This window comes from Pogoniulus pusillus, chromosome 41 (assembly GCF_015220805.1).
Source record: "Pogoniulus pusillus isolate bPogPus1 chromosome 41, bPogPus1.pri, whole genome shotgun sequence".
Lineage (NCBI taxonomy): Eukaryota > Metazoa > Chordata > Aves > Piciformes > Lybiidae > Pogoniulus > Pogoniulus pusillus.
Genome location: NC_087304.1, coordinates 4,568,271 through 4,593,650, shown reverse-complemented (window position 1 = coordinate 4,593,650; position 25,380 = coordinate 4,568,271). Strand labels below are relative to the sequence as shown.

At 58.2% G+C, this 25,380-nt stretch overlaps 3 protein-coding genes across 7 annotated transcripts in view; all 3 read left to right on the top strand.

Moving 5' to 3' along the window:
• Positions 1-3,612, top strand: part of DPP9 (dipeptidyl peptidase 9) — a 40,637-nt gene extending 37,025 nt beyond the window's left edge. For all 3 annotated transcript variants that reach the window (XM_064175329.1, XM_064175328.1, XM_064175327.1), the window contains 2 exons: positions 721-832; positions 2,487-3,612. In XM_064175329.1, the coding sequence (XP_064031399.1) occupies positions 721-832; positions 2,487-2,579 (205 nt within the window). In that variant the 3' untranslated portion in view covers positions 2,580-3,612. The remainder of the gene's footprint in view (positions 1-720; positions 833-2,486) is intronic.
• A 2,542-nt stretch (positions 3,613-6,154) lies between these two features.
• LOC135192309 (procathepsin L-like) lies at positions 6,155-15,299 on the top strand. 3 transcript variants are annotated; one of them, XM_064175338.1, is made up of 8 exons: positions 6,155-6,201; positions 10,351-10,476; positions 10,579-10,701; positions 11,591-11,740; positions 11,965-12,189; positions 13,420-13,588; positions 13,768-13,882; positions 14,124-15,299. In XM_064175338.1, the coding sequence occupies exons 2-8, from the start codon at positions 10,360-10,362 to the stop codon at positions 14,221-14,223; spliced, it is 999 nt and encodes a 332-aa protein (XP_064031408.1). In that variant the 5' UTR covers positions 6,155-6,201; positions 10,351-10,359; the 3' UTR covers positions 14,224-15,299. The 3 variants fall into 3 exon arrangements, with proteins under 3 accessions (XP_064031408.1, XP_064031409.1, XP_064031407.1); XM_064175339.1 differs by lacking the exon at positions 6,155-6,201 and adding an exon at positions 6,502-6,604 and having other exon boundaries at positions 12,031-12,189; XM_064175337.1 differs by lacking the exon at positions 6,155-6,201 and adding an exon at positions 6,502-6,604.
• Positions 15,300-15,465: 166 nt separating this feature from the next.
• On the top strand, positions 15,466-21,349 carry MYDGF (myeloid derived growth factor). Its single transcript, XM_064175343.1, has 6 exons — positions 15,466-15,642; positions 17,722-17,772; positions 18,526-18,587; positions 18,932-19,013; positions 19,612-19,684; positions 20,803-21,349. Exons 1-6 carry the CDS (start codon positions 15,484-15,486, stop codon positions 20,880-20,882), a joined length of 507 nt encoding a protein of 168 aa, XP_064031413.1. The 5' UTR covers positions 15,466-15,483; the 3' UTR covers positions 20,883-21,349.
• Positions 21,350-25,380: the final 4,031 nt, after the last annotated feature.

The following is a 25,380-nucleotide window of genomic DNA, read 5'->3' as shown; positions in this document are numbered from 1 at the left end:
AGCCTCTCCACAATGTCCCTTCAGGTAGCTGTAGACAGCAATAAGGTCTCCCTCAGCCTCCTCTTCCTCACACTACCCATCCCCAGCTCCCTCAGTTGCCCCTTATTCTCCAGGCCCTTCCCCAGCTTTGTTGCTCTCCTCTGGACCTGCTCCAGCACTTCCACATCTCTCTTGTATTGCAGTGCCCCAAACTGAACACAGCCACAGCTGCAGCCCTGCTGGATCCTGAAGGCTTCCAGTAGGATTTGCTCTAATCCTGCTGAGCTCTGACTGCTGGGACAGGTTTACAGCATCACAGAGTGTGTTGGGCTGCAAGGGACCCTCCGAGGGCACCTTGGCCAACCCCCCTGCAGGCAGCAGGCACTTAGTGCCATGGTCTGGTGCTTGGCCAGGGCTGGGTGCTAGGTTGGACTGGATGAGCTTGGAGCTCTCTTCCAACCTGCTTGGTTCTATGATCTCCAGGCTGCCAGAGTCACAGCAAGTCTCATCTTCAATGTCTCCAGGAGCTCAACCACATCCCTGGGCAACCTCTCTTAATGTTTCAGCCCTTTGTACCCCCAGACCCTTGGCTGGGGAAGGGTCGAGGACCATGCCCCATGGGTGCTGGTCTGTCTGTCCACCACTCAGCTGTGACTTGCTGCCTGGCAGCAGACTCGCTGCAGAGCTTCTTGGGTGCTTTCTCCTCCTCCTTTCTCACCTTTATTTCTCCTCCACCTCCAGGCCAAATCGTTTGCTGATCCTCCATGGCTTTTTGGATGAAAATGTGCACTTTTTTCACACCAACTTCCTGGTATCACAGCTAATCCGGGCTGGAAAACCTTACCAGCTGCAGGTAGGAGGGAGAAGAGGGAAGTGGGAAGGGGTTTTTGTTTGGAAAGAAGGGAAAACCAAACCAAAACCCACTGAGCTTTCTGCTCTGTGTTCTGGGGGTGGGAGGAGGTGGAGGGAGGCAGCTGCTGGCACATCTTGCTCCATGTGGATGCCAGGAAATGCCTCGTTTGAGGCCGGGAGGTGGCACTGTGGCTGTTCCACTGCTGGCAGCTGTGGCCTGTGTCTGGAAGCGTTGTGCAAAGAGGGCTCCTGCCCTCGGGCCTGGAACTTTCCTTCTGGCTGAACTGCTGCTGTCTCCTTTGGGCTGGTGGCAGCAGTGGTGGGGAGGGAGGGAAGGAGATGCTGTTCCCGGCATTCCCTGCCTCTTCTTTGGCCCGATGGAGACTGGCTTGAGGGAAAAGGGCTGCTCAGCTTGGAGAGACTCCAAGGAAGGCCTTAGAGCAGCCTCCCAATACCTGAAGGAGGCTACAAGAGAGATAAGGGAGGGACTTTAGACAAGGGCTGGGAGTGCCAGGATGAGAGACAATGGCTTTGAGCTGGGAGAGGGGAGATGGAGAGTGGAGATGGGGAAGAGATTCCTGCTGCTCCAGTGCCTGAAAGAGACCTACAAGGAAGTTGGGAAGGGACTTCTTAAGAGGCCAAGAAGGAATGGATTGAAGCCTGAGGAGGAGAGATGTAGGCTGGAGATGAGCAACAAGTTCTTGACAGTGGAGACACTGGCACAGGTTGCCCAGGGAGGCTGTGGATGCTTCCTGCCTGGAGCTGTTCCAAGCCAGGTTGCAACCTGGGCTAGGGGGAGGTGTCCCTGCCCATGGCAGGGGGGGTGAAACTGAGTGATCTTGAAGGTCCCTTCCAACCCAACCAATTCCATGGTCAGTCTGGGAGGGGGTTGTCCAGGCTGAGTGAGTAGCTCTTGGCTCACTGCTCCATCCCATTCCATAGTCAGCTGGGGGGGGTTGTCCAGGCTGAGTGAGCAGCTCTTGGCTCACTGCTCCATCCCATGGTCAGTCTGGGGTGGGTTGTCCATGCTGAGTGAGCAGCTCTTAGCTCACTGCTCCATCCCATGGTCAGTCTGGGGTGGGTTGTCCATGCTGAGTGAGCAGCTCTTGGCTCACTGCTCCATCCCATGGTCAGTTGGGGGGGAGTTTGTCCATGCTGAGTGAGCAGCTCTTGGCTCACTGCTCCCTCCCATGGTCAGTTTGGGGGGAGTTGTCCATGCTGAGTGAGCAGCTCTTGGCTCACTGCTCCCTCCCATGGTCAGTTTGGGGGGAGTTGTCCATGCTGAGTGAGCAGCTCTTGGCTCACTGCTCCATCCCATGGACAGTTGGGGGGAGGTTTGTCCATGCTGAGTGAGCAGCTCTTGGCTCACTGCTCCATCCCATGGTCAGTTGGGGGGAGTTGTCCATGCTGAGTGAGCAGCTCTTGCCTCACTGCTCCATCCCATGGTCAGTTGGGGGGAGTTGTCCATGCTGAGTGAGCAGCTCTTGCCTCACTGCTCCATCCCATTCCGTGGTCAGTTTGGGGGGAGTTGTCCATGCTGAGTGAGCAGCTCTTGGCTCACTGCTCCATCCCATCCCATGGTCAGTTTGGGGTGGGTTGTCCATGCTGAGTGAGCAGCTCCTGGCTCACTGCTGCCTCCCTCTGCTCCTGCACAGATCTACCCCAACGAGAGACACAGTATTCGGTGCCCCGAGTCGGGGGAGCACTACGAGATCACACTGCTGCACTTTCTACAGGAATACCTCTGAGAGCACCAAGCCAACTGGACACTGACAGCTCACCCTGCCCTGCCCTGCCACCCCCCTCCAGGGCCAGCTGAACCCCAGCTGCCTGCGTGCCCACGGCCTCGGGCTGTGGGGGGGGGGTGTGCGTGGCCCCCGCCGGAGCCAGGGGAGAGGCTGGGGGGGCACCTTCCCTTTGGACTGTGCCACCTTCTTTCACCTTCCAAGCTGGAGGCCTGCCCCTGCTCGGCTGCTCGTCCTCTTTGCTCTCCTCCAGCCTGGCTGTTCATGCTTTTTTTGCTGCTATACTCCCTCTATCCTGGGAATCAATGGACTGTGGTCTGTCTCCTGAGGCTGAGGTTTGTGCCCATCTCTCTCTTCTCCCCCCCCCGTCCTTTTCCCCACCTCCCTCCCCCTTTCCACTGCACCTCTGCAGTTCCCACATTCTCACCTGCAAGAACTCAGTGCCTGTGTTGGAAACGGAAGAGCTGACTCAGCAGCTGCCTTAAGCCAGGAGCAGGAGGGAAGAGAAGAACCCTACCTACCGGTGAGCCCCCGGGGGGGGGGAGCTGAGTGCTGCTGCTGCCTCCTGGCCCTGCTGTGACAAGGTGGAGCCCTGGGCTGCGAGGAGAGCTCCACAGAAGCGTGCAACACTATGGTCCTTTTGTTCTTTTCATCTGGGAGTGTCAGCTTGGAGTTTTTGCAGAGCAGATGGAGGGAAGTGGCTGAAGGTCGCCTGGGGAAGTCCTCTGCCACCTTTCTCTCAATGGCAGCTCACCAGCAGCGTTGTGCCAACGAGGCAGCACAGCAGCCCAAAAGCAGCTGGCTCCAGCCAGAGGTCACCTCCCCAGAGCCCACAGCAGCGTTTGGGGCTTTCTGCAAGGCAAGGTGGATGATATTTATGCAACTCCTCCCTCCCTCCGTTCTCTGTGCTGCCTCCTCAACCCTCCCCTTCCCCTGCCCTGGACCCTGAGCTTTCAGACGTGCACTGAAATTCGGCTGTGCTTCAGTTCTCTGCGGGTCAGTGACTGTTTCCCCCCACCCCCCCCCCCCGCCCACCTACTCAGCAAAGGCTCTCTGCTGGTTTTTATTTACCTGCTCAACAGGAAGGGGGGGGGGGAGGGGAGAGGAGGGGGGTGGGGATTGAGCAATCTGCACCTCAGGGGAGCAAACAAATTACCCCCCCTCAAGCCAAGGGGTTCTACTCGGGGGGGGGGGGGGAGGGCAAGAAGAGAAGAAAAAGAAGAGAAGAAAAAAGAAGAGAAGAAAAAAGAAGAGAAGAAAAAAGAAGAGAAGAAAAAAGAAGAGAAGAAAAAGAAGAGAAGAAAAAGAAGAGAAGAAAAAGAAGAGAAGAAAAAGAAGAGAAGAAAAAGAAGAGAAGAAAAAGAAGAGAAGAAAAAGAAGAGAAGAAAAAGAAGAGAAAAAAAGAGAGAGAGAGAAGACAAAGCCACCCCAAAACCAACCCAAGTGAACCACATCGACTCTCCCTGGAGTATTTTAAGTGCGTATTACGAGAAGAAAATATTTTTATGGATTCTTATTCTTTTATAATTATGAGTGTTAAGATGTAGCAACTCAATAAACTATTGGAAAAGAGAGAGAGAGAGCCCTGGAGGGGGCCGTGCCTGGGCTTGGGAGGAAGCAGCAACCAGCAGCTGGCTGCCCCCAGCCCATAAAAAAAAGCAGCCCTGTCTGTGCTGAAAGCAAAGAGCTCTGTTCCCTTTCTGGGCCCGAGCAGTGGAGAGAATATTAAAGGCTCCTGATTGCTCCTCCGGGGAAGAGGCATGATTGAGGATGCGGGGTGGAGAGTGGGGAAGCCTGGGCTGTGTGTTTCTTGGCTCTGCCAGCAGGGAGCTGCGTGACCTTGAGCGTGTTGAGACAGCTTGGGCTGCTGAATGCCAGCCCTGGAGGTCGCTGCCTCGCCCAGCGCCCCGATGCCTGCGAGGGCTTAGGAGGGAGGGATGCAGCTGCTTGGCTCTGCTCGCACTCCGGGGCAGGGGGGAGCTGCTCTGCTCCCGCTCCGGGGCAGGGGCGAGCTGCTCTGCTCCAGGGTAAGGTGGAGCTGCTCTGCTCCTGCTCCAGGGTAAGGTGGAGCTGCTCTGCTCCTGCTCCGGGGTAAGATGGAGCTGCTCTGCTCCTGCTCCAGGGTAAGATGGAGCTGCTCTGCTCCTGCTCCAGGGTAAGGGGGAGCTGCTCTGCTCCTGCTCCAGGGTAAGATGGAGCTGCTCTGCTCCCGCTCCGGGGTAAGGGGGAGCTGCTCTGCTCCCACTCCAGGGTAAGATGGAGCTGCTCTGCTCCCGCTCCAGGGTAAGATGGAGCTGCTCTGCTCCCGCTCCAGGGTAAGATGGAGCTGCTCTGCTCCCGCTCCAGGGTAAGATGGAGCTGCTCTGCTCCTGCTCCGGGGTAAGATGGAGCTGCTCTGCTCCTGCTCCGGGGTAAGATGGAGCTGCTTTGCTCCCGCTCCAGGGTAAGGGGGAGCTGCTTTGCTCCCACTCCGGGGCAGGGGCAGCAGCTCAGCTCCCGCTCCAGGGTAAGGTGGAGCTGCTCTGCTCCCGCTCCAGGGTAAGGTGGAGCTGCTCTGCTCCCTCTCCGGGGTAAGATGGAGCTGCTCTACTCTTGCTCCGGGGCAGGGGCAGCAGCTCAGCTCCTGCTCCAGGGTAAGGTGGAGCTGCTTTGCTCTCTCCGGGCCAGGGGGGAGCTGCTTTGCTCTCTCCGGGGCAGGGGGGAGCTGCTCCTCGCAGGTGCTAGGCCTGCCCATGCCTGTCCTCTCTGGAGCTCAGTGCTTACAAACCCCAGCCTCGCTGTTTTCCTTTCTAGATGAGAGCCAGGCGTTAATTAAACTGCTGCTAAATGCCCCTAGGGTGTGAGCTGGAGGCTTCTGTTTCAAATGCAAAGCATCTTAGAGCTGGAGCATTTTGCTGCCTGAACAGAAATGTGAACGTGTTTGTTACCCCCCGGCACAGAATCCCGGCACGGAGGGGTTGGAAGGGTCCTGGAGAGCATCCACTCCAACCCCCCTGCTCCAGCAGGGCACCCACAGCAGCTTGCCCAGGGGCACAATGGCCAGAGGGGGTTGGAAGGTCTCCAGAGCAGGAGACTCCAGCACCCTCACACCCATACAAGTTCCTCCTCTTGTTCAGATGCAACCTCCTGGGTGCCAGTTTGTGCCCACTGCCCTTTATCCTGTCCCTGGGCACCACTCAGAAGATCCCAGCCCCAATCCCTCTGCCCCCACAGCTCCTTCAGCTCTTGCTGAGCATTGCTCAGCTCCCCTCTGGGGCTGCTCTCCTGCAGGCTCTCAGCCTTTGCTCCAGGCTCCTCAGCAGCTCTGCAGCCCCTGCTGGACTCTCTCCAGCAGTTCCCTGCCCCTCTTGAACTGGGGAGCCCAGAACTGGACCCAGCACTGCAGATGTGCCCTCAGTGGGGCAGAGCAGAGGGGGGAGGAGAACCTCTCTCAACCTCCTTGTCCTGACTGTTGCAGTGGTTTCATCTTCTACCCACACGTCCCCGTGAGCAGCCCCCGGGGCAGCTTCTGAGGTCGGAGGGGCGGAAGGGGACAGGAGGGAGGAAATTGCACAGCTCTGAAGCTGCCTTCAGAGACTTCTGCAGCCAGGAAAGTTTCTCCCTGCCGGCTGGGTGCTGGGGACTGGTAAGGAGCTTCGTTTTGCCAGGGGTTTGGTTTCTTTTCCCTCTTAACTTGAATCGCTTTTTCCTCTCCTGAAAGAGCCAAGTGTTCCCTAAATCGTCTGCAATGGCCTCTTGAAAGGCTCTTGCCTGGAAGAGTTTACAAAGCTGCCATCTCCTTTGATCCTCCAAGCTTGCTTCTGAAGCTGTAGGATCATTTGATGCCATCCAACAGGGGTTCGTTTATTTCTTTTCTGGGGGGGGGGGGGGGGGGAGGGGAGGAAGAGGAGGGCACAGGCTGAGAATCCTAAGAGAAACTGGGAAATCACCAACCCCAAACCTGAGCTTTCCAGCAAGGACCAGCCTGGGTCAAGAGCTGCAATGAGAATGATGTGGATGGTTCCTACCCAGCTGTCCTGCGGGGAAAGGTGAGGGAGCACCCAGCAGGGTGCAGCTGGCTGCGGGGTGGCTCTCAGAGAGGGTTTGCAGCTGTAAGAGTGGAGCTGAGTTCATTTCCTGAGCGAGCTGAGGGCTGGAGGAAGTGAGTGGAGCTGTGCTGGGTGAAACGGGGCAAGAACAGCTCTTCCTCCACAGCTCTTCCTCCAGAAGCTGCATTAAGCATGAGAGCAGCCCGGGGAGGCTTTTCTCCTGGGAGAACCCAACGTGTGGGGCTTTTATTTTTAGGCAGAGGATGTGGAGGGGCAGAGCAGATGTTCTCTGGGGCTTATTTTTTTATTTTAGAGCATCAAAAATCGCTTCTCAAGCCACAGAATTAGCTCCTGGAAGCCACAACTGCACCCTGAGAGATGCTCAGGTGGAAAAACTTCCTGGAGTTCCACTGCCTGAAAGGAGGCTGCAAGAAAGCTGGGAAGGGACAACTTTAGAAAGGCTGAGAGGGGAATGGGTTGGAGCTTGAGGAAGGGAGATTGAGGCTGGAGGAAGAAGTTCTTGACAGTGAGGCTGGGGAGACCCTGGAACAGGTTGCCCAGGGAGGCTGTGGATGCTTCTTGGCTGGAGAGGAGGAACAAATTCTTGCCAGTGAGGTTGGAGGGAGAAGAGAGTTTTTACAAGGGGGGAGAGAGAATGGATTGGAACTTGAGGAAGGGAGGTTTAGGCTGGAGATGAGGAAGAGATTCTTGAAAGTGAGGCTGGGGAGACCCTGGAACAGGTTGCCCAGGGAGGCTGTGGATGCCTCTTGGCTGGAGAGGAGGAACAAATTCTTGCCAGTGAGGTTGGAGGGAGAAGAGAGTTTTTCAAGGGGGGAGAGAGAATGGATTGAAGTCTGAGGAAGGGAGGTTTAGGCTGGAGATGAGAATGAAATTCTTGACAGTGAGGCTGGGGAGAGAAGAGAGTCTTTACAAGGCCTGGGAGGGAATGGATTGGAGCTTGAGGAAGGGAGGTTTAGGCTGGAGATGAGAATGAAATTCTTGACAGTGAGGCTGGGGAGACCCTGGAACAGGTTGCCCAGGGAGGCTGTGGATGCCTCTTGGCTGGAGAGGAAGAACAAATTCTTGCCAGTGAGGTTGGAGGGAGAAGAGAGTTTTTCAAGGGAGGAGAGAGAATGGATTGGAGCCTGAAGAAGGGAGGTTTAGGCTGGAGATGAGGAAGAGATTCTTGCTAGTGAGGTTGGAGGGAGGAGAGAGTTTTTCAAGGGGGGAGAGAGAATGGATTGAAGCCTGAGGAAGGGAGGTTTAGGCTGGAGATGAGGAAGGAACTCTTGACAGTGAGGCTGGGGAGAGAAGAGAGTTTTTACAAGGGCTGGGAGGGAATGGATTGGAGCCTGAGGAAAGGAGATTGAGGCTGGAGATGAGAATGAAATTCTTGACAGTGAGGCTGGGGAGACTCTGGAACAGGTTGCCCAGGGAGGCTGTGGATGCCTCTTGCCTGGAGAGGAACAAATTCTTGCCAGTGAGGTTGGAGGGAGGAGAGAGTTTTTCAAGGGGTGAGAGAGAATGGATTGGAGCCTGAGGAAGGGAGGTTTAGGCTGGAGATGAGGAAGAAATTCTTGACAGTGAGGCTGGGGAGAGAAGAGAGTTTTTACAAGGGCTAGGAGGGAATGGATTGGAGGTTTAGGCTGGAGATGAGAATGAAATCCTTGAGAGTGAGGCTGGGGAGACCCTGGACCAGGTTGCCCAGGGAGGCTGTGGATGCTTCTTGGCTGGAGATGAGAAAGAAGTTCTTGACAGTGAGCTTGGGGAGAGAAGAGAGTTTTAACAAGGGCAGAGAGGGAATGGATTGGAGCTTGAGGAAGGGAGATTGAGGCTGGAGATGAGGCACAAATCCTTGACAGTGAGGCTGGGGAGACCCTGGGCCAGGTTGCCCGGGGAGGCTGTGGATGCTTCTTCCCTGGAGCTGTTCCAGGCCAGGTTGCAACCTGGGCTGATGGGAGGTGTCCCTGCCCATGGCAGGGGGTGGGGGCTGGCACTGGGTGATCTTGAAGGTCCCTTCCAACCCAACCCATCCCACGGACCTCTGAATCTCCCTCCCAAAGGCTATGGAATCAGGGTGCAACACCAGCCCTCGCCCTGGGGAAGCCACAGCAGTGGAAACTCCGTGGGGAGCGCTGGGGGTGGTCAGAGGCATTCGATGTGCCACGGCCCTGCCGTGTGCTGCGTGGCTGAGCAGCACCCCAGGACTGCCTGCAGGGGCTCAGAAATGCCAAAGCCCAGCAGAGGAGGTGTGGGGCCTGAGGGCAGCAGTGATGTGAGCAAGACAAATGGCTGCTGGGGGGTGGGGGGAGGGCTGGCAGAGGGCTGCCTGCCTGTGCCGGCCACAAGAAAGGCTGGAAACTGATACTGGAAAATCCTCGCGGAGGGATTTTGGGGAAGCACGTCCCAGGGCTTGCTGCCCTCCTGCTGGGACAGATGCAAGGCTTCAGTCATCTGCCTGGAGCAGCAGCTCCTCTGCCTTCCCACCTCTGGGGGGGAACCTCTCTGCTTGCAGCCCATGCCCTTTGCTTGAAGGCTGCTGCAGAGCCTCCTCCTGCTGCAGCCTCCTCCTGGAGCAGCTTCCAGGGGAAATCAGCCTCCTCCTGGAGCAGCTTTCTGCTGGCTTCTAGGGGAAATCAGCCTCCTCCTGCTGCAGCCTCCTCCTGGAGCAGCTTCCAGGAGAAATCAGCCTCCTCCTGGAGCAGCTTTCTGCTGGCTTCTAGGGGAAATCAGCCTCCTCCTGCTGCAGCCTCCTCCTGGAGCAGCTTTCTGTGGGCTTCCAGGAGAAATCAGCCTCCTCCTGCTGCAGCCTTCTCTTGGTGCAGCTTTCTCTTGGTGCAGCTTTCTGCTGGCTTCCAGGAGAAATCAGCCTCCTCCTGCTGCAGCCTCCTCCTGGAGCAGCTTCCAGGGGAAATCAGCCTCCTCCTGCTGCAGCTTTCTCTTGGTGCAGCTTTCTGCTTTGTCCTGGCCCAGCAGCTGCAGTTCTCACTCCTCTGGGCTCTTCTAGTTGCAGGAGTCCCAGTTCCTTTCAGGGAGTTTGGACTAGATGACTTTTAAAGGTCTCTTCCAACCCAGGCCATTCTATGATTCCAAAGCAGCATGGCCAGCAGATGGAGAGAGGAGATTCTCTGCTCTGCTCTGCTCTGCTCTGCCCTCCCTGCAGTGCTGGGTCCAGCCCTGGGGCCCCCAACACAAGCAGGACATGGAGCTGATGGAATGGGTGCAGAGAAGGCCACCAAGATGACCAGAGGGTCAGAGCACCTCTGCCATGGGGACAGGCTGGGAGAGTTGAGGCTGCTCAGACTCCAGCTGTGTTTTAGTATCTGACAGGGATCCACCAGGCTGGGACCTGGGGGTTCTGTGAGCACAGCAGGGCAGGGAGGGGCAGAGCCAGCTTCTCTCACTGCCCTTTTGTCTGTGTTTGCCTCCTCCTGCCATCCAGGCTCTGCTCCCTGGCGAAGCTGCTCCTTCCTCTCCTAAAAAGGACACTTAAATGCCACCCAGAGGACAGCTAAGACCTCCTAAAGCTGCTGTCAAAAGAGCAGTGTGTGGCCATGCAAGAGCTGATGCAGCTGAAGGGCCCAACCTGCCTCTCTTCCTCCTGGCTTGGCCACTCTGTTTGCATTTCTCTCCCCTCTAATCCGGGCTTGGAAGGACTCATCCTGCTCCCAGCCCATGGACTCAGCTGGTAGCTGTGAGGGCTCAGCACAGAGACCTCTCTGACCCCACTCTTGCCATTCCCCCAGCTGGGTGCCATGGCTGTGCCACTGTGGCTGCTGCTGGCCCTGCTGGGCTGTGCCACAGCTCCAGATCCTGCCCTGGAGGAGACGTGGGAAGGGTGGAAGAGTCTCCATGCCAAGGAGTACCCAGCGGTAGGTGCTGCTCCCCTCAGGCCTGTGCTGGGGCTGGCTCTGAGTCACCCACGGGCACTCTGTGTGCCCACGCTCCTGAGGGACCCTTCTGATGCGTGGCAGGAGGCTGAGGCCACTCGCAGGGAGGTGTGGGAGCAGAACCTGCGGCGCATCCAGCGGCACAACCGGCAGGAGGCAGAGGGGCAGCACAGCTTCCGCCTGGCCATGAACCACCACGGGGACCTGGTACCTGCCCATGCCACCCCCTGCCCTGGGGAGCCCTCCCTGCACCTGGGCACTGCCCACCCCACGGTGCACCCGGGGCTGGGGACCCCTCAGTGCACCCAGAGTTTGGGCTGGGGACCCTTCAGTGTACCCAGGGTTTGGGACCCCTCAGTGCACCCAAGGCTTGGGCAGGGGATCCCTCAATGCACTCAGGGCTTGGGCTGGGGACCCTTCAGTGTACCCAGGGTTTGGGACCCCTCAGTGCACCCAAGGCTTGGGCAGGGGATCCCTCAATGCACTCAGGGCTTGGGCTGGGGACCCCTCAAAGCACCCAGGGCTTGGGCTGGGGACCCTTCAGTGCACCCAGGGTTTGGGCTGGGGACCCTTCAGTGTACCTAGGGTTTGGGACCCATCAGTGCACCCAGGGCTTGGGTTGGGGACCCTTCAGTGTACCCAGGGTTTGGGACCCCTCAGTGCACCCAGAGCTTGGGCTTGGGGACCCCTCAATGCACCCAGGGCTTGGGCAGGGGACCCTTCAGTGTACCCAGGGTTTGGGACCCCTCAGTGCACCCAGGGCTTGGGACCCCTCAGTACACCCAAGGCTTGGGCTGGGGACCCTTCAGTGCACCCAAGGCTTGGGCTGGGGACCCCTCAATGCACCCAGGGCTTAGGACCCCTTAGTTCACCCAGGGCTTGGTTTGGGCACCAGAGGCTTCTTGATGCACCAAGAGGCAGACTTGGGGAGTTTATGATGCACCCAAGCCTTGATCTAGGGACTGAGGACTTGTTGCTGCACCTAGAGTCTGACCTGGGGCTGGGCAGCTCCCTGTGGGTTGGCCAGTGGCGAGGAGCCACAGTGCTGCTGGGCTCCCTCCTGGCATCACAGCAGCTTTCCCTTGGTGGCCTGCAGACAGATGAGGAGTTCAATCAGCTCCTGAACGGCTTCAGCCCAGCACGGTGGGATGAGCCAGCACTGACCTTCAAAGCATCAGCAGCCCTGAAGACCCCAGCAGAGGTGGACTGGAGGGCAAAGGGCTACGTGACGCCCGTAAAGAACCAGGTGGGCAAGGGCTGAGGGCTGGGTGCTGGGCACAGAACCAGGCAGCAGCATCCTCCCAGTCACCACAAACACCTCTGGGCACCCCAGAGAAGCAGCTCCCCCAGTTTGGGCTGCTGCAGCCTTGCAGGTGAGGAGCTGGAGAGGAGCAGCAGCAGCAGGGGGTCAGAGCATCCCTCCGAGGCTGCTGTTGGGGGTGATGCTGTGACCCTTCCCATCTCACCCAGGGACACTGTGGGTCCTGTTGGGCATTCAGTGCCACGGGGGCCTTGGAGGGGCTTGTCTTCAACCAGACAGGCAAGCTGGTGGTGCTGAGTGAGCAAAACCTCATCGACTGCTCCTGGAAGCTGGGCAACAAGGGCTGCCAGGGTGGCTACATGACTCGAGCCTTCCAGTACGTGCATGACAACGGCGGCCTCAACTCCGAGCTCCTCTACCCTTACCTGGGCACGGTAAGGGCTGGCAGGTGGCACCAGGGACAGGGCACAGCACTGCACCAGGTCCCAGCCCAAGCATAGAATCATCCTGTTCAATAGCTTTATTGATGAGCTGGAGCAGGAGATTGAGTCCAGCAGCAGTAAGGTTGCAGATGACACCAAGCTAGGAGCAGTGTGGAGCTGTTGGAGGGGAGCAGAGCCCTGCAGAGGGACCTGGCCAGGTTGGATGGGTGGGCAGAGGCCAAGGGGATGAGACTGAACAAGGCCAAGGGCAGGTTCTGCACTTTGGCCACAACAACCCCAAGCAGCACTGCAGGCTGGGGCCAGAGTGGCTGAGAGCAGCCAGGCAGAGAGGGCCCTGGGGGTGGTGGGAGAGAGGAGCTGCAGAGGAGGCAGCAGTGCCCAGGTGGGCAGCAGAGCCAATGGCATCCTGGGCTGGCTCAGGAGCAGTGTGGGCAGCAGGACAAGGGAGGTTCTTGTGCCTCTGTGCTCAGCACTGCTCAGGCCACCCCTGGAGTACTGTGTCCAGTTGTGGGCTCCTGAATTGCAGAGAGATGTTGAGGTGCTGGAAGGTGTTTGGAGAAGGGCAGCAAGGCTGGGGAGGGGCCTGGAGCAGAGCCCTGTGAGGAGAGGCTGAGGGAGCTGGGGGGTGCAGCCTGCAGCAGAGGAGGCTCAGGGCAGAGCTGATTGCTGCCTGCAGCTGCCTGCAGGGAGGCTGTAGCCAGGTGGGGTTGGGCTCTGCTGCCAGGCAGCCAGGGCCAGAAGAAGGGGACCCAGGCTGAAGCTGTAGCAGGGCAGGTTGAGGCTGGATGTGAGGAGGAAGTTCCTGGCAGAGAGAGTGATTGGCACTGGAATGGGCTGCCCAGGGAGGTGGTGGAGTGGCCGTGGCTGGAGGTGTTGAAGCCAAGCCTGGCTGGGGCACTGAGTGCCATGGTGTGGTGCTTGGCCAGGGCTGGGGGCTGGGTTGTGCTGTTTGAGCTTGGAGCTCTCTGCCAACCTGCCTGATTTTGTGACTGTATTATTCTATGGTTCTGTGATCAAGGTTGGAAGATTCCTCTGAGGTCACTGAGCCCACCCAGCAACCCCAGCCCCATGTCCCCAGGTGCCATGTCTGTACCTTTCTCACACACCTCCAGGGATGGGGACTCCACCACCTCCCTGGGCAGCCTGCTCCAGTGCCTGACCACTCTTGCAGGAACAGAAACGGTTCCTAACATCTCAACCTCACTTTCTGCCTCCTCTCAGGACACCTCTAGCTGCAAATACAGCCCCCAGGACAAGGCAGCCAACTGCTCTGCCATCTGGCAGGTGGCCCAGGGCAGTGAGGCAGCGCTGGAGCAGGCAGTGGCCACCGTGGGCCCTGTGTCTGTGGCAGTGGATGCCAGCAGCTTCCACTTCCACTTCTACAAGTCAGGTACAGCCTCTCTCTTCGTGGCATGGGTGGGTAAACTGAGGCAGGGCTGCCTTGCCCCAGGGCTGGGCTGCCTGTGGAGCCCTTGGATGTCCCCGAAGGAGGAACAGGATCCACCACTCCTCTTTCACCTGGAGAAGGAACCCACCAGGGCCAGCTCACCCCAGCTCTGCTCTTGCCAGGCATCTTCAGCAGCAGGTTTTGCAGCCAGGAGGTGAACCACGGGATGCTGGCCGTGGGCTACGGCAGGAGCCAGCAGCCTGGGCACAACGCCAGCTTCTGGATCTTAAAGAACAGGTAGAGGCTGAGGGTGTCCCCCACACCCTGCTGCCCTTCAGCCCCGCACACAGCCTGTGCCTCCCCTCCTGCCCGGGCTGGAGCTGCGGGCCAGGAGCATCCCTGCGCAGCCGCAGGGCACAGGAGCATCCCTGCCCAGCCGCAGGGCACAGGAGCATCCCTGCCCAGCCGCAGGGCACAGGAGCATCCCTGCCCAGCCGCAGGGCACAGGGATCTGCTCCTTCCCCACCTCTTCCTGCAGCTGGTCGGAGCGCTGGGGCGAGCAGGGCTACATTCGCCTGCTCAAGGGTGCCGACAACCTCTGCGGGGTGGCCAACCAGGCCAGCTTCCCCGTGCTGTGAGCCAGGACAGCCCTGCCCGCAGCCCTGCCCGCAGCCCTGCCCGCCGGGCCCCGGCTGCTGCCTGCCGTCTGCCGTCGGAAGCGAACCGCAGCGGCGCCGCCGATTGCTCCGCGCCCGCGAACGGCGGCTGGGGCAAGGCTCCCTCCCCACCATGCTCTGCAGCCTTCCTCCCATCTCCTCCCCACACCCTGCCCCGCGCCTCCTTTCCCTTCCAGGTGAATCCCAAAGCTAGGGCTGGATCCCAGGATCCCAGGATGTCAGGGGTTGGGAGGGACCCAAAGAGATCAGGGCTGGGGGATAGGTTGGACTGGATGAGCTTGGAGCTCTCTTCCAGCCTGTTTGATTCTGTGACCCAGTCCAACCCTGCTGCCAGAGCAGCACCATCCAGCCTAGCCCAGGGCACACAGGAGCACATCCAGACTGGCCTGGAAAGGCTCCACACAAGGAGACTCCACAACCTCTCTGGGCAGCCTGTGCCAGGGCTCTGGGACCCTTCCAGGCAAGAAGTTTCCCCTTGTGCTGAGCTGGAACCTCCTGTGCTGCAGCAGTGTGTGGTTAGGGCAGGGCAGAGCCTTCCTGTGCACCCAGCCCTGTGCATTGCTTAGAACCATAGAATCACAGAATCAGGCAGGCTGGAAGAGAGCTCCAAGCTCCTGCAGCACAACCTAGCACCCAGCCCTGGCCAAGCACCAGCCCATGGCACTCAGTGCCCCAGCCAGGCTTGGCTTCAACACCTCCAGCCACAGCCACTCCACCACCTCCCTGGGCAGCCCATTCCAGTGCCAATCACTCTCTCTGACAGCAACTTCCTCCTAACATCCAGCCTCAACCTGCCCTGCCACAGCTTCAGCCTGGGTCCCCTTCTTCTGGCCCTGGCTGCCTGGCAGCAGAGCCCAACCCCAGCTGGCTACAGCCTCCCTGCAGGCAGCTGCAGGCAGCAATCAGCTCTGCCCTGAGCCTCCTCTGCTGCAGGCTGCACCCCCCCAGCTCCCTCAGCCTCTCCTCACAGGGCTGTGCTCCAGGCCCCTCCCCAGCTTGACTCCTGCCGCTCTATTAAAGCCTTACCGTGCACGGACGCCACTTTACGGCTGTGGTTTCTGTCCCGGGGATTCCTACCCCCGCGCTCCCGTGTCCGCACCGCGACCCTCCAAGGGTTAACCCGCCCGGACCTGCTGCCCACACCAAAGATGGCCGCCGGGGCGCTCGCCGCAGCCTGCCTTGACCCCTCCCGCCCACCGTAGCCGCCGCTTCCTTTCCGAGATGGCGGCGCCCAGCGGGAGGAGCGGCGGGTGGCTGCGGGCCGCGCTGGCGGGCGCCGCTCTGCTGTGCCTGGCGGCCGGGGCGGCGGAGGAGGAACCGGGCACGGCCGGCTTCGACGTGCGGCCCGGCGGGGAGGTGCACTCCTTCTCCCGGAGCCTGGTGAGAGCGGAGCAGGGAAGGGGGTGAGGAGAGCGTACGCGCCTCCCCCTCATTGGCTGCGGGGTATGTCGCTCCCGCCGGCGGGCGCGGGGATTGGCTGTCGGCCAGGGGAGGCGGGACCAGCGGCGGGGTCCGGGCTGGCGGCTGGGCCCGGGGGGTGCAGCCCCTGGCTGGGGCAGGGAGGGGGTGCCCAGGGCAGAGGCAGCCCCCAGAGGGCTCCCCAAAGGCGGGAGGCTGCCAGGCAGAAGTGGGGGCCTCAAGGGCGGAGGGACCCGCGCCCGGAAAGGGCTCTGCGGGCAGAAGAGGGTCCCCGAGTGCGGTGGTGTCCAGGGGCAGGGGGCGCCTGGGAAGCACAGGGAGCCCCCGCAGGGGGAGGGAGCCCCTACAGAGGGAGCCCTGCTGAGGAAGGGGTCCCCCGAGCAGGGTCTGCAGCGTCAGTGAGTTTGCAGAGGACGCCAAGTTGGGAGCAGCTGTGGAGCTGTTGGAGGGCAGGAGAGCTCTGCAGAGGGCCCTGGGCAGGCTGCACAGATGGGCACAGTGCAGCGCCAGGAGTTTTAGCAGCCCAAGTGCCAGGTTCTGCACTTTGGCTGTCACAACCTCGGGCAGCTACAGGCTGAGGACAGAGTGGCTGAGAGCAGGCAGGCAGAGAGGGAGCTGGGGGTGGTGGGAGAGAGGAGCTGCAGAGGAGGCAGCAGTGCCCAGGTGGGCAGCAGAGCCAATGGCATCCTGGGCTGGCTCAGGAGCAGTGTGGGCAGCAGGACAAGGGAGGTTCTTGTGCCCCTGTGCTCAGCACTGCTCAGGCCACCCCTGGAGTGCTGTGTCCAGCTCTGGGCTCCTGAATTGCAGAGAGAAGTTGAGGTGCTGGAAGGTGTTTGGAGAAGGGCAGCAAGGCTGGGGAGGGGCCTGGAGCAGAGCCCTGTGAGGAGAGGCTGAGGGAGCTGGGGGGGTGCAGGCTGCAGCAGAGGAGGCTCAGGGCAGAGCTGATTGCTGCCTGCAGCTGCCTGCAGGGAGGCTGTAGCCAGGTGGGGTTGGGCTCTGCTGCCAGGCAGCCAGGGCCAGAAGAAGGGGCCCCAGGCTGAAGCTGTGGCAGGGCAGGTTGAGGCTGGATGTGAGGAGGAAGTTGTTGGCAGAGAGAGTGATTGGCACTGGAATGGGCTGCCCAGGGAGGTGGTGGAGTGGCTGTGGCTGAAGATGTTGCAGCCAAGCCTGGCTGGGGCACTGAGTGCCATGGGTTAGTTAATTAGAAGGGTTAGGTGATCAGTTGGACTGGATGATCCTGGAGCTCTCTTCCAAGCTGGTTAATTCTGTGATTCCACAGGCAGGAGGCTCCTAGGAAGAAGAGGGATCCCCTACAGAGGGAGAGAGCACTTAGCAAGGGTACCACCACCATGAAGAAGTTGCCAAAGGAAGTGTCCAAAGGCAGGAGGCTCCCAGGGAGAAGGGAGGGACTGCCCCAAAAAAAGGGGGCCTCCAGGATGAAGCCTTCAGCAGGAGATCCCTGAGGAAAATTGGTGCCCCAAGTTGGGAGAGTCCTGTGGTGAGGAGCATCCCCTGCAGGGAGATTTGCCATGGAGAATGGTCCCAAAGGAGAAGAGCATCTCCAAGAGGGGTGTCTAAAGGGAGGAGGTACTCCAAGGGGAAGGAAGGTCACCAGTGGGCACAGGTCTCCAAGAAAGAGGGTGCCCATGGGAAGGGGCTCAGTGGAGAAGGGGGTTCCTGGGAGCCCCAGAACACAAAGCCTCACCTCGGCAGCACAGAGCTCTGCTGGCACCCCGTGGAGTGTGATGGCTGCTTGCTCCCTGCCTCTGTCTGTGCCCCACCAAGGTTCAGACACGGTGTGTGGTCCTCCTCAGCCAGCCCACAGGGGATGGGGACTCTGTGGTCCCTGGCTCTGTGCTCCTCCAAGGTCTGGGTGTGGATGTGGTGTGTGCTCCTCCTCTGTCACCACCCATGCCACAGCCCCAGTGATGCTCTCAGGTGTCCCCAGATCTCCTGGCAACACTCAAAAGTGGCTGTTGGTGAGCAATGAGAAGGTCCTGCTCGAGTCAGGCTGCTCATTGGCCTCTTCTCTTCTCCCAGGGGGATTACAGCTGCACCTTCACCTACTCGGCTCAGGGAGGAACCAACGAGGTGAGTTGGAGACACCTTGGAGCCTTCTCCTTATGCTTGGTATCTTCAGCTGGGCAGTGAGAAGCTGTTCAGGATGATTTCCTTCGTGATGAGCTGATTCCAGGGGCCAGGAGCTGTGAGGAAGAGGAGTTGCACTGTTTCCAAGGCTGCCTGTCTGCAGAGGCAGCTCTGTTGAGAGAGTGGCAGTGTCCTTCGTGCGCTGCAGCGATGCTGCAGTTCAGGAGGCTCTGACTTCTGTAAGGCTCCACAAATCCCTGGGCTGGATGCCTCTGGAGAACAAGGAGAGATGTTTCCATCCCCTAGTTGGTTGGAAGGACCTCCCAGGAGTAACTCCTGCCTCCTTGGGGAGCCTCAAAGGGGTTTTTTGTCTTAGACAGTTTGTACTTTCTTATCTGCAAGTCCTGGCAGAATCAAGGCCAGGTTGGATGGTCTAATGGGAGGTGTCCCTGCCCAGGGCAGGGGGTTTGGAACTAGATGATCTTCAAGGTCCCTTCCAGCCCAAACCATTCTATGGATCCTTCTCTCTGAGAGCAAAGTGAAGTGAGGCTTCCACTTTTTGTTTAACTGTGCTAATGGTGAGGAGAGGCCGAGCAGGCTTTGGCTCCTGTGTGACACAGAGCAAAAGTTGCTTTGGTTTGGAATGGTTAAAATTTGTCCTGCTGCAGCTGGGAGGGGAGGTGAGTGGCCTCAGGGGCAAGCAGGGAGCATGAGGCTCTTGCCCACAGTAACTGTTTGGACCTTTCCTCTCTGCAGCAGTGGCAGATGAACGTTGCAGTCAGTGACGACAACCTGCTCTTCTCCTGCTCCATCTGGAGGTGTGTTCCTCAACCCCAAACTCCCTCAGGCAAAAGCAGCAATAAAGCAGGTGGGATCTGGGCCAGGAGCCCTGCCAGTGCCTCTGGACCTTGCCTCCTGGCTCGATTTGCCTCTCTGCAGGGCAGCTCCTAAGGTTTTACCTCTCCCTGTGCCTCTGGGTGGGCTTTGCAGCCAGGCGAGGGAGGTTCGAAACGCTCTGCTTCCCCCTCGCCACCCTCCTCCTCACTAGACAGAGCTGCACAAAAGCCAGAGGTGGTTGTGGAGGGAGGGAGCTGTGAATCCTGAGCTCATCTGCACCTCCACCCTCTCCTCTGATGTCAAAGACTCTGCTTTCTTCTCGCAGGCCCCAAGGGAAGTCTTATCTCTTCTTTACCCAGTTTAAAGCTGAAGTGAAAGGAGCCAAGATCGAGCATGCCATGGCTTATGTAAGTCCCAGCTGATCGCTCGCAAGCAGGAGTGTGGGAGGCTGCTATAAAACATGAATTAGACATGGAAAACATTGATTAGACATCTGTGCAATCAAATGTGCTCCATCACCTCCCTAATTAGAGAGTGGTGGCAGGCAGCAGTGTGGCTGCAGGTAGGTTCTCCTGCACCGCTTCCTTTCTGCTCTCTCCGCGTTTAGCTGCTGCCTTTGCTGGTGTCAGGGAGGCCCAAAAGATTCTGCCCTGCCAGGGTGCATCGTGTGAGAGGAGCCTTGGTTTGCCTCAACAGAGCTGAGTGTGAGGCAGGGATGGAGTAAAAGCTCTGCTGGTGCTTTTGTCTGGTTTGTTCTTCCATTTCCCAGTCTTCAGTGGTGGAGTTTTCAGCCACCTGGAGGACACAGGATCGGGGTTTAATAGGCAAAGGGCAAACAGGCAGAGATTGCCCTTTAGGTTCCTTTTGTGGGCTGAATTCTTTCACTTCACGTGGTGGGAAACATGGATTAGTTCTTTTTTCAACATGTGCTGTGCTGGTTTGCTTTAAAGACAACAGCTTCTTGCATTGCCTCAACTGCCTAAACCTTCTTCCTTCCCATTTCAGTCTCAAGCTGCAGTGGGTGCCCAAAGCGACATCCCCTTAAAACAGGAAGAGTTTGAAGTCACTGAAACCACAGGTCTGTGCCCAAGGGAACTGGCTCAGAAAGGGGGTGGGGTGGGAGAAGAGCCTGGCAGTCCTCCAGGAGGCCATTCAAGAGGACAGGGAAGTGCTTGAGAGGATACAGCAAGGAGCTGTATGAAGATCATAGAATCAACCAGGTTGGGAGAGACCTCCAAGATCATTCAGTGCAACCTAAGGTGAATGGTTTGGAGCTGGAGCAGGGCAGGTTTAGGTTGAACATCAGGAGGAAGTTCTGCATAATGAGGGTGGGGAGACACTGGAACAGGTTGCCAAGGGATGTGTTTGAGGCCCTGTCCCTTGAGACATCCAAGGTCAAACTTGATGGGGCTCTGAGCAACCTGCTCTGGTTGGGGGTGTCCCTGCTGCAGGGGGTGTTGGACAAGGTGACATTTAGAGGGTCCCTTCCAACCCTGTGGTTAGGGGACCAGAGCATCTCTCTTCTAGGCTGAGGGCCTTGGGGCTTTTCAGTCTGGAAAAGAGAAGGCTGAGGAGGATCTCACCTCTGCTCATCAGTACTTTAGGGGTGGGTGTCAGGAGGGTGGGACCAGGCTCTTCTCAGTGGTGCCCAGTGACAGGACAAGGCGCAGCTGGCACAGACTTGAACATAAGGAGTTCCATCCAAACATGAGGAGGAATTTCTTTGCTCTGAGGGTGCTGGAGTCCTGGAGCAGGCTGCCCAGAAAGGTTGTGGAGTCATTCCAAACCCACCTGGTTGCCATCCTGTGTAACCTGCTCTGGGTGACCCTGCTTTGGCAGGAGAATTAGAGCTGCTGATCTCCAGAGGTCCCTTCCAACCCCTTCCGTTCCACAGTTCTGTGATTTAAGCTTCATGCAACCAAGTGACAAGGTGCAGGAGGCCAAGGCACATATTGGAGCCTGGCTGCTCTCAATCCATAGCTGGCAGCTGGGTTTTACAGCTCCCATTGCAGTGTCAATGTTGATTTAGCAGGAGGGGAGAAGGCTTTTATCGCAAGGCGCTCATCACACGCGCGAGGAGGAAGTGCAATGCCCGACTTGTGCTGCCTTTATCCTCCTGGAAGGGAACCAGCAGGGCTGTTTTGTTCCCTGCTTTCCCATCTGTTTATCCTGTGCTTGTTTTCCTCTCTTTTCCAGTGTCTCACAGGGAAGGCAAATTCCGTTTTGAACTCTCCAAACTCCTGATTGTAGCAAAAACTCCTCGCGATGAGCTCTGACCCCAGGGCCTGTGGGCCAGAAGAGCAGAGCAAGAGGATTTCTTTGTTAACTGAGGCTTGTTTTGGGGGTTTTCTTTCTTCTTTTCTTGGGTTTTGGGCTTGGTTTTGTTGGTTTGGGCTTGGTTTTGTTGTTTTGGTCTTGGTTTTGTTGGTTTGGGTATTTTTTTTCACTGCTTGGTCAAACCTTTTCTGTTTCTCCATATCAAAACGGTTGCTGAGGTCCAACACGAGTGGGGTTTGGAGGTGTTTAAAGGCAGATGCATTCTGTCTTGTGTCAGAGTAACAAGGTGCTCTGCAGCTGGAAACCTCCTCTGAGATTCCTGATCTGCAAAAGCAGCCATCCTGTCACCAGCTCTCTGCTTGCCTGATCTGCTGAATATGGTAAAGCTCCCCTGGAACAGGGGCTCCTTATCTCCCTTGCTGGGAAAGAGCAATGCAGGAAGATAAGTGGCTGGCAAAAAAGGGAAGTTAACTCTGTAGTCTCTGGAAGGGAGGCAGAGTTTCTCCCTCTGCAAGTGTGGCAGGAGGGGACAATTAAATTGGGTGAGGGGAGGGAGGGAGGGAGGGAGGGAGGAAAAGAGGGAGGGAAGGGAAGAAAGGAAGGGAGGGGAGGGAAGAGAGGGAAGGGAGGGAGGAGGGGAGGGAAGAGAGGGAAGGGAGGGAGGTAGAAGAGGAGGGAATGAAGGGAGGGAGGGAGGAGGGAAGGGAGAGAGCAAGTAGGGGAGGGAAGGGAGAGAGGAAGGGAAAGAAGGGATGGAGGAAGGTAGGGAGGGGGGAGGGGAGGGAAGGGAGAGAGGGAGTAGGGGAGGCAAGAAAGGAGAAGAAGGAAGAGAGGAAGGGAGGGAGTAGGGGAGGGGAGGGAAAGAAGGGATGGAGGAAGGTGGGGAGGGAAGGGAAGGGAAGGGAGGGAGGGAGTAGGGGAGGGAAGGGAGGAAAGGAGGGAGGGAGGAGGGAAGGGAAAGGAGAGAGGAAGGGAAGGAAAGGAGGGAAGGAAGGAAAGAAGGAAGGGAGGGACAGACAAGAGTTGGCCAAATCTCCTGGGCCATGGCAGCTACTGGGCAGAGGCTGTTGTGGGGCTGCCTGTGTGCAGAGCTGGGGTAACTTGGTGCGGGGGGAAGCAGAGCTGCTCGTTGTGACACAGCCGGGAGTGGATGCAGGCAGCGCTCGCCTGTCTCGGTGCCCCTCAGCACTGTTCTCTACCTACAGAAGTGATTTTTGGGGGGGTCCTTTTTTTTTTTTCCCTTAATCTAGAGTAATAACAGTGAGGGAATGTGGAGTTCCTTTCCTCTGTAAATACCACACCAATAAAGAAACAAAGCAGCTGTGCTCTGGCCCTACCTTTGCTCTGCTCTCTGCCTCTCCAGCTGGATGCCCAGCAAGTGTCTGAGATGTCACAGGGGTAGTTGGAGGCATTAAGGAGGTGCTGCACACCTGAGAGAGGAGTCTCAGAAGAAGGCCCCAGCTGTGCTTTTGTGTAACCCGGTGCTGTGGTGAGCTCTGTGGTCGCTGGCAGCTGCCTTGCCTGCTTTGGGGAGAGTTCTCTTTCTTTCAGCAGCATTTTGCACTGGGAATTTTTACAAGCTCAGCTTTGCAGGCTGCTCCTGAATGCTGCTTTCTCTGCTGTGCAGCTCCTCCAGGATCTGCAGATCATTTGCAGGGCCCAGGAGTGGCCTCAGCATGCTCCTGACAGAGCTGCAAGCTTCATTCAGGGTGCTGCTGTTGCAGGTCTTTGACTTCCCCTCTCTTTAACCAGTTACTGGGAGAGAATCCAAGCCAAAGGTTGTCGAAGGGACTGGTTCCCCACATGTACAGCCAGGACTGGGATGGGAAACCCAGGCCATCAATTGGCTCTTCTAGCAGGGGGTGTGCTCTGCAGGGCTTCCCTGGGACAAAAAGGCAAGAGTGTGGGGAGAAGCTGGGTGTTTGCTGGGGGGGTGCATGGGGGAGAAGTCTCAGCCTAGACCCTTGTGCACAGAGGAAAGCTGGCGGCAGGAATGCGGTGAGTTAAACGTGGTCCTGGGGTGTACACCGAACCCTGGGGATGAAGGGAACAGGCATGAGTCAGGGCTCACCTGAGCAGAGGTATTTCATGCAATTAAGGAGCATCTTGCAGCTGCCACCACCACACACCTCGAGAAGAGAACAGCCAAGCGTTGCGGTCACCTTCGTGCAGCCACCGCTGCAGCCAGCAGCCCCTTCTGCTCTGCTGTCTCACAGCCTCTGCTGGGAGCTCCACCGAGACCATTCCACTCCAGCTCCTCTCCAGCACCCCCCTGACAGCTGCTGCCAGCCCCGGGGTGGAACAGGAAGGTCTGGTCTCTAATGCCAGAGGCCAAAAGCCACCTCGGCCCTGCCCTCCCTGAGGGATCGATGCCTTGGTGGAGATTAGAGTCATTAAGAGTCGTTAAGGTTGGTAAAGACCTCTAAGGTCAGGTTGTTTGGGGCTCTGAGCACAGAATCCCAGCATGGTGAAGGTCAGAAGGGACCTCTGGAGATCATCCAGAGGCAGGGCAGGGCACCCACAGCAGCTTGCCCAGGAGCACAGTGGCCAGAGGGGGTTGGAAGCTCTGCAGAGAAGGCTCCACAACCTCTCTGGGCAGCCTGCTGCAAGCCTCCAGCACCCTCACACCAAACAAGTTTCCTCTCCTGTTCAGGTGGAACCTCCTGGCTTCCAGTCTGTGCTTGTCCCTGGGCACCACTCAGAAGACCCTGGCTCCATTTTCTTGCCCCCCACCCTTTAGCTCTTGCTGAGCACTGCTCAGCTCCCCTCTGGGGCTGCTCTTCTGCAGGCTGTCAGCCCCAAGGCTCTCAGCCTTTGCTCCTCACGGAGCCGCTCCATTTCCCAACCTGCTCTAGCTGCAGCTGTCCCTGCTACTGCAGCTCGAGGTCACCTTCAAAGGTCCCTTCAAAACCATTCTGTGAGTCTATGAGATCACTGAGCCCAACCATCAACCCAACCCTCCCCATGCCCACTACTCCACCTCCCCGAGTTCCATGCCCACACCTTTACAGCACACCTCCAGGCACCACTTTCACAGTATCACAGTCTCACAGTATCATCAGGGTTGGAAGAGACCTCACAGCTCATCAAGCCCAACCCTTTACCACAGAGCTCAAGGCCAGACCATGGCACCAAGTGCCACGTCCAGTCCTGCCTTGAACAGCTCCAGGGACGGCGACTCCACCACCTCCCCGGGCAGCCCATTCCAGTGTCCAATGACTCTCTCAGTGAAGAACTTTCTCCTCACCTCCAGCCTAAATTTCCCCTGGCACAGCCTGAGGCTGTGTCCTCTCGTTCTGGTGCTGGCCACCTGAGAGAAGAGAGCAACCTCCTCCTGGCCACAACCACCCTTCAGCTAGTTGTAGACAGCAACCACCACTTTCCACGTCCCCTCTGTGCACACCTCCAAATGGGCTTCACCTCCCCCCCACCTCCCCAGCTAAAGGAGCTGGTGCCAGGCCTGTGAAGTGACAAGAGATGGGGACTTTATTTCTTTCCTTTCATCTTTTTAAGGCTGGGACTTATCAGCACCTTGAGCCGGCAGCGGAAAGGGAGCAGCGAACGGGAGCTGCGGAGCCGCTTTTTGACCACAGGCGTTGGCAGCCTCCTCTGCCTGGAGACATCTCATGGAACAGGAGGCAGCAGAAGGTCACTGAGATAAGGGCAGCTGAGATTGTGCAGCGTCTCTTGTATGCTAAAAGGGCAATTTTTTTTGGTGTGCAAAGCCCCAGAGCAGCCTGCTGGAAGCAAGCCACAGCTGATGCAGCCACGCTCTGGGAGCTCAAACACTTTGCAAAGAGCCTCTATTGAAGCTGGCAAAGCTGCTCAAAGCTGCTCTCTGGGCTCCTTCAGCTCCTGGCATGCAGGGAGGAGATGCAGGTTGAGGATTTGCTCCTCTGGAAAATACAGGATCATCATAGGATGGTAGGGGTTGGAAGGGACCCAAAGAGATCATCGAGTCCAACCCCCTGCCAGAGCAGGGCAATACTAACAGAGATCACAGAGGGACATAGCCAGACAGGCCTTGAAAGGCTCCAGAGAAGGAGACTCCAGGGCCTCCCTGGGGAGCCTGTTCCAGTGCTCTGGGACACTTACAGTAAAAAAGTTTCCCCTTGTGTTGACCCAGACCTTTGCTGTTGGATCGTGCTGGGCTTTGCACCCTCCCACTGGGTGCCTAGGAGGAGCTTGACCAGGAGTGATGCTGTGGGACCTGGGCAGGCTGAGCAGAGGCCAAGGGAATGAGACTGAACAAGGCCAAGTGCAGGTTCTGCACTTTGGTCATAAGAACCCCAAGCAGCACTACAGGCTGGGGACTGAGTGGCTGAGAGCAGCCAGGCAGAGAGGGAGCTGGGGGTGGTGGGAGAGAGGAGCTGCAGAGGAGGCAGCAGTGCCCAGGTGGGCAGCAGAGCCAATGGCATCCTGGGCTGGCTCAGGAGCAGTGTGGGCAGCAGGACAAGGGAGGTTCTTGTGCCCCTGTGCTCAGCACTGCTCAGGCCA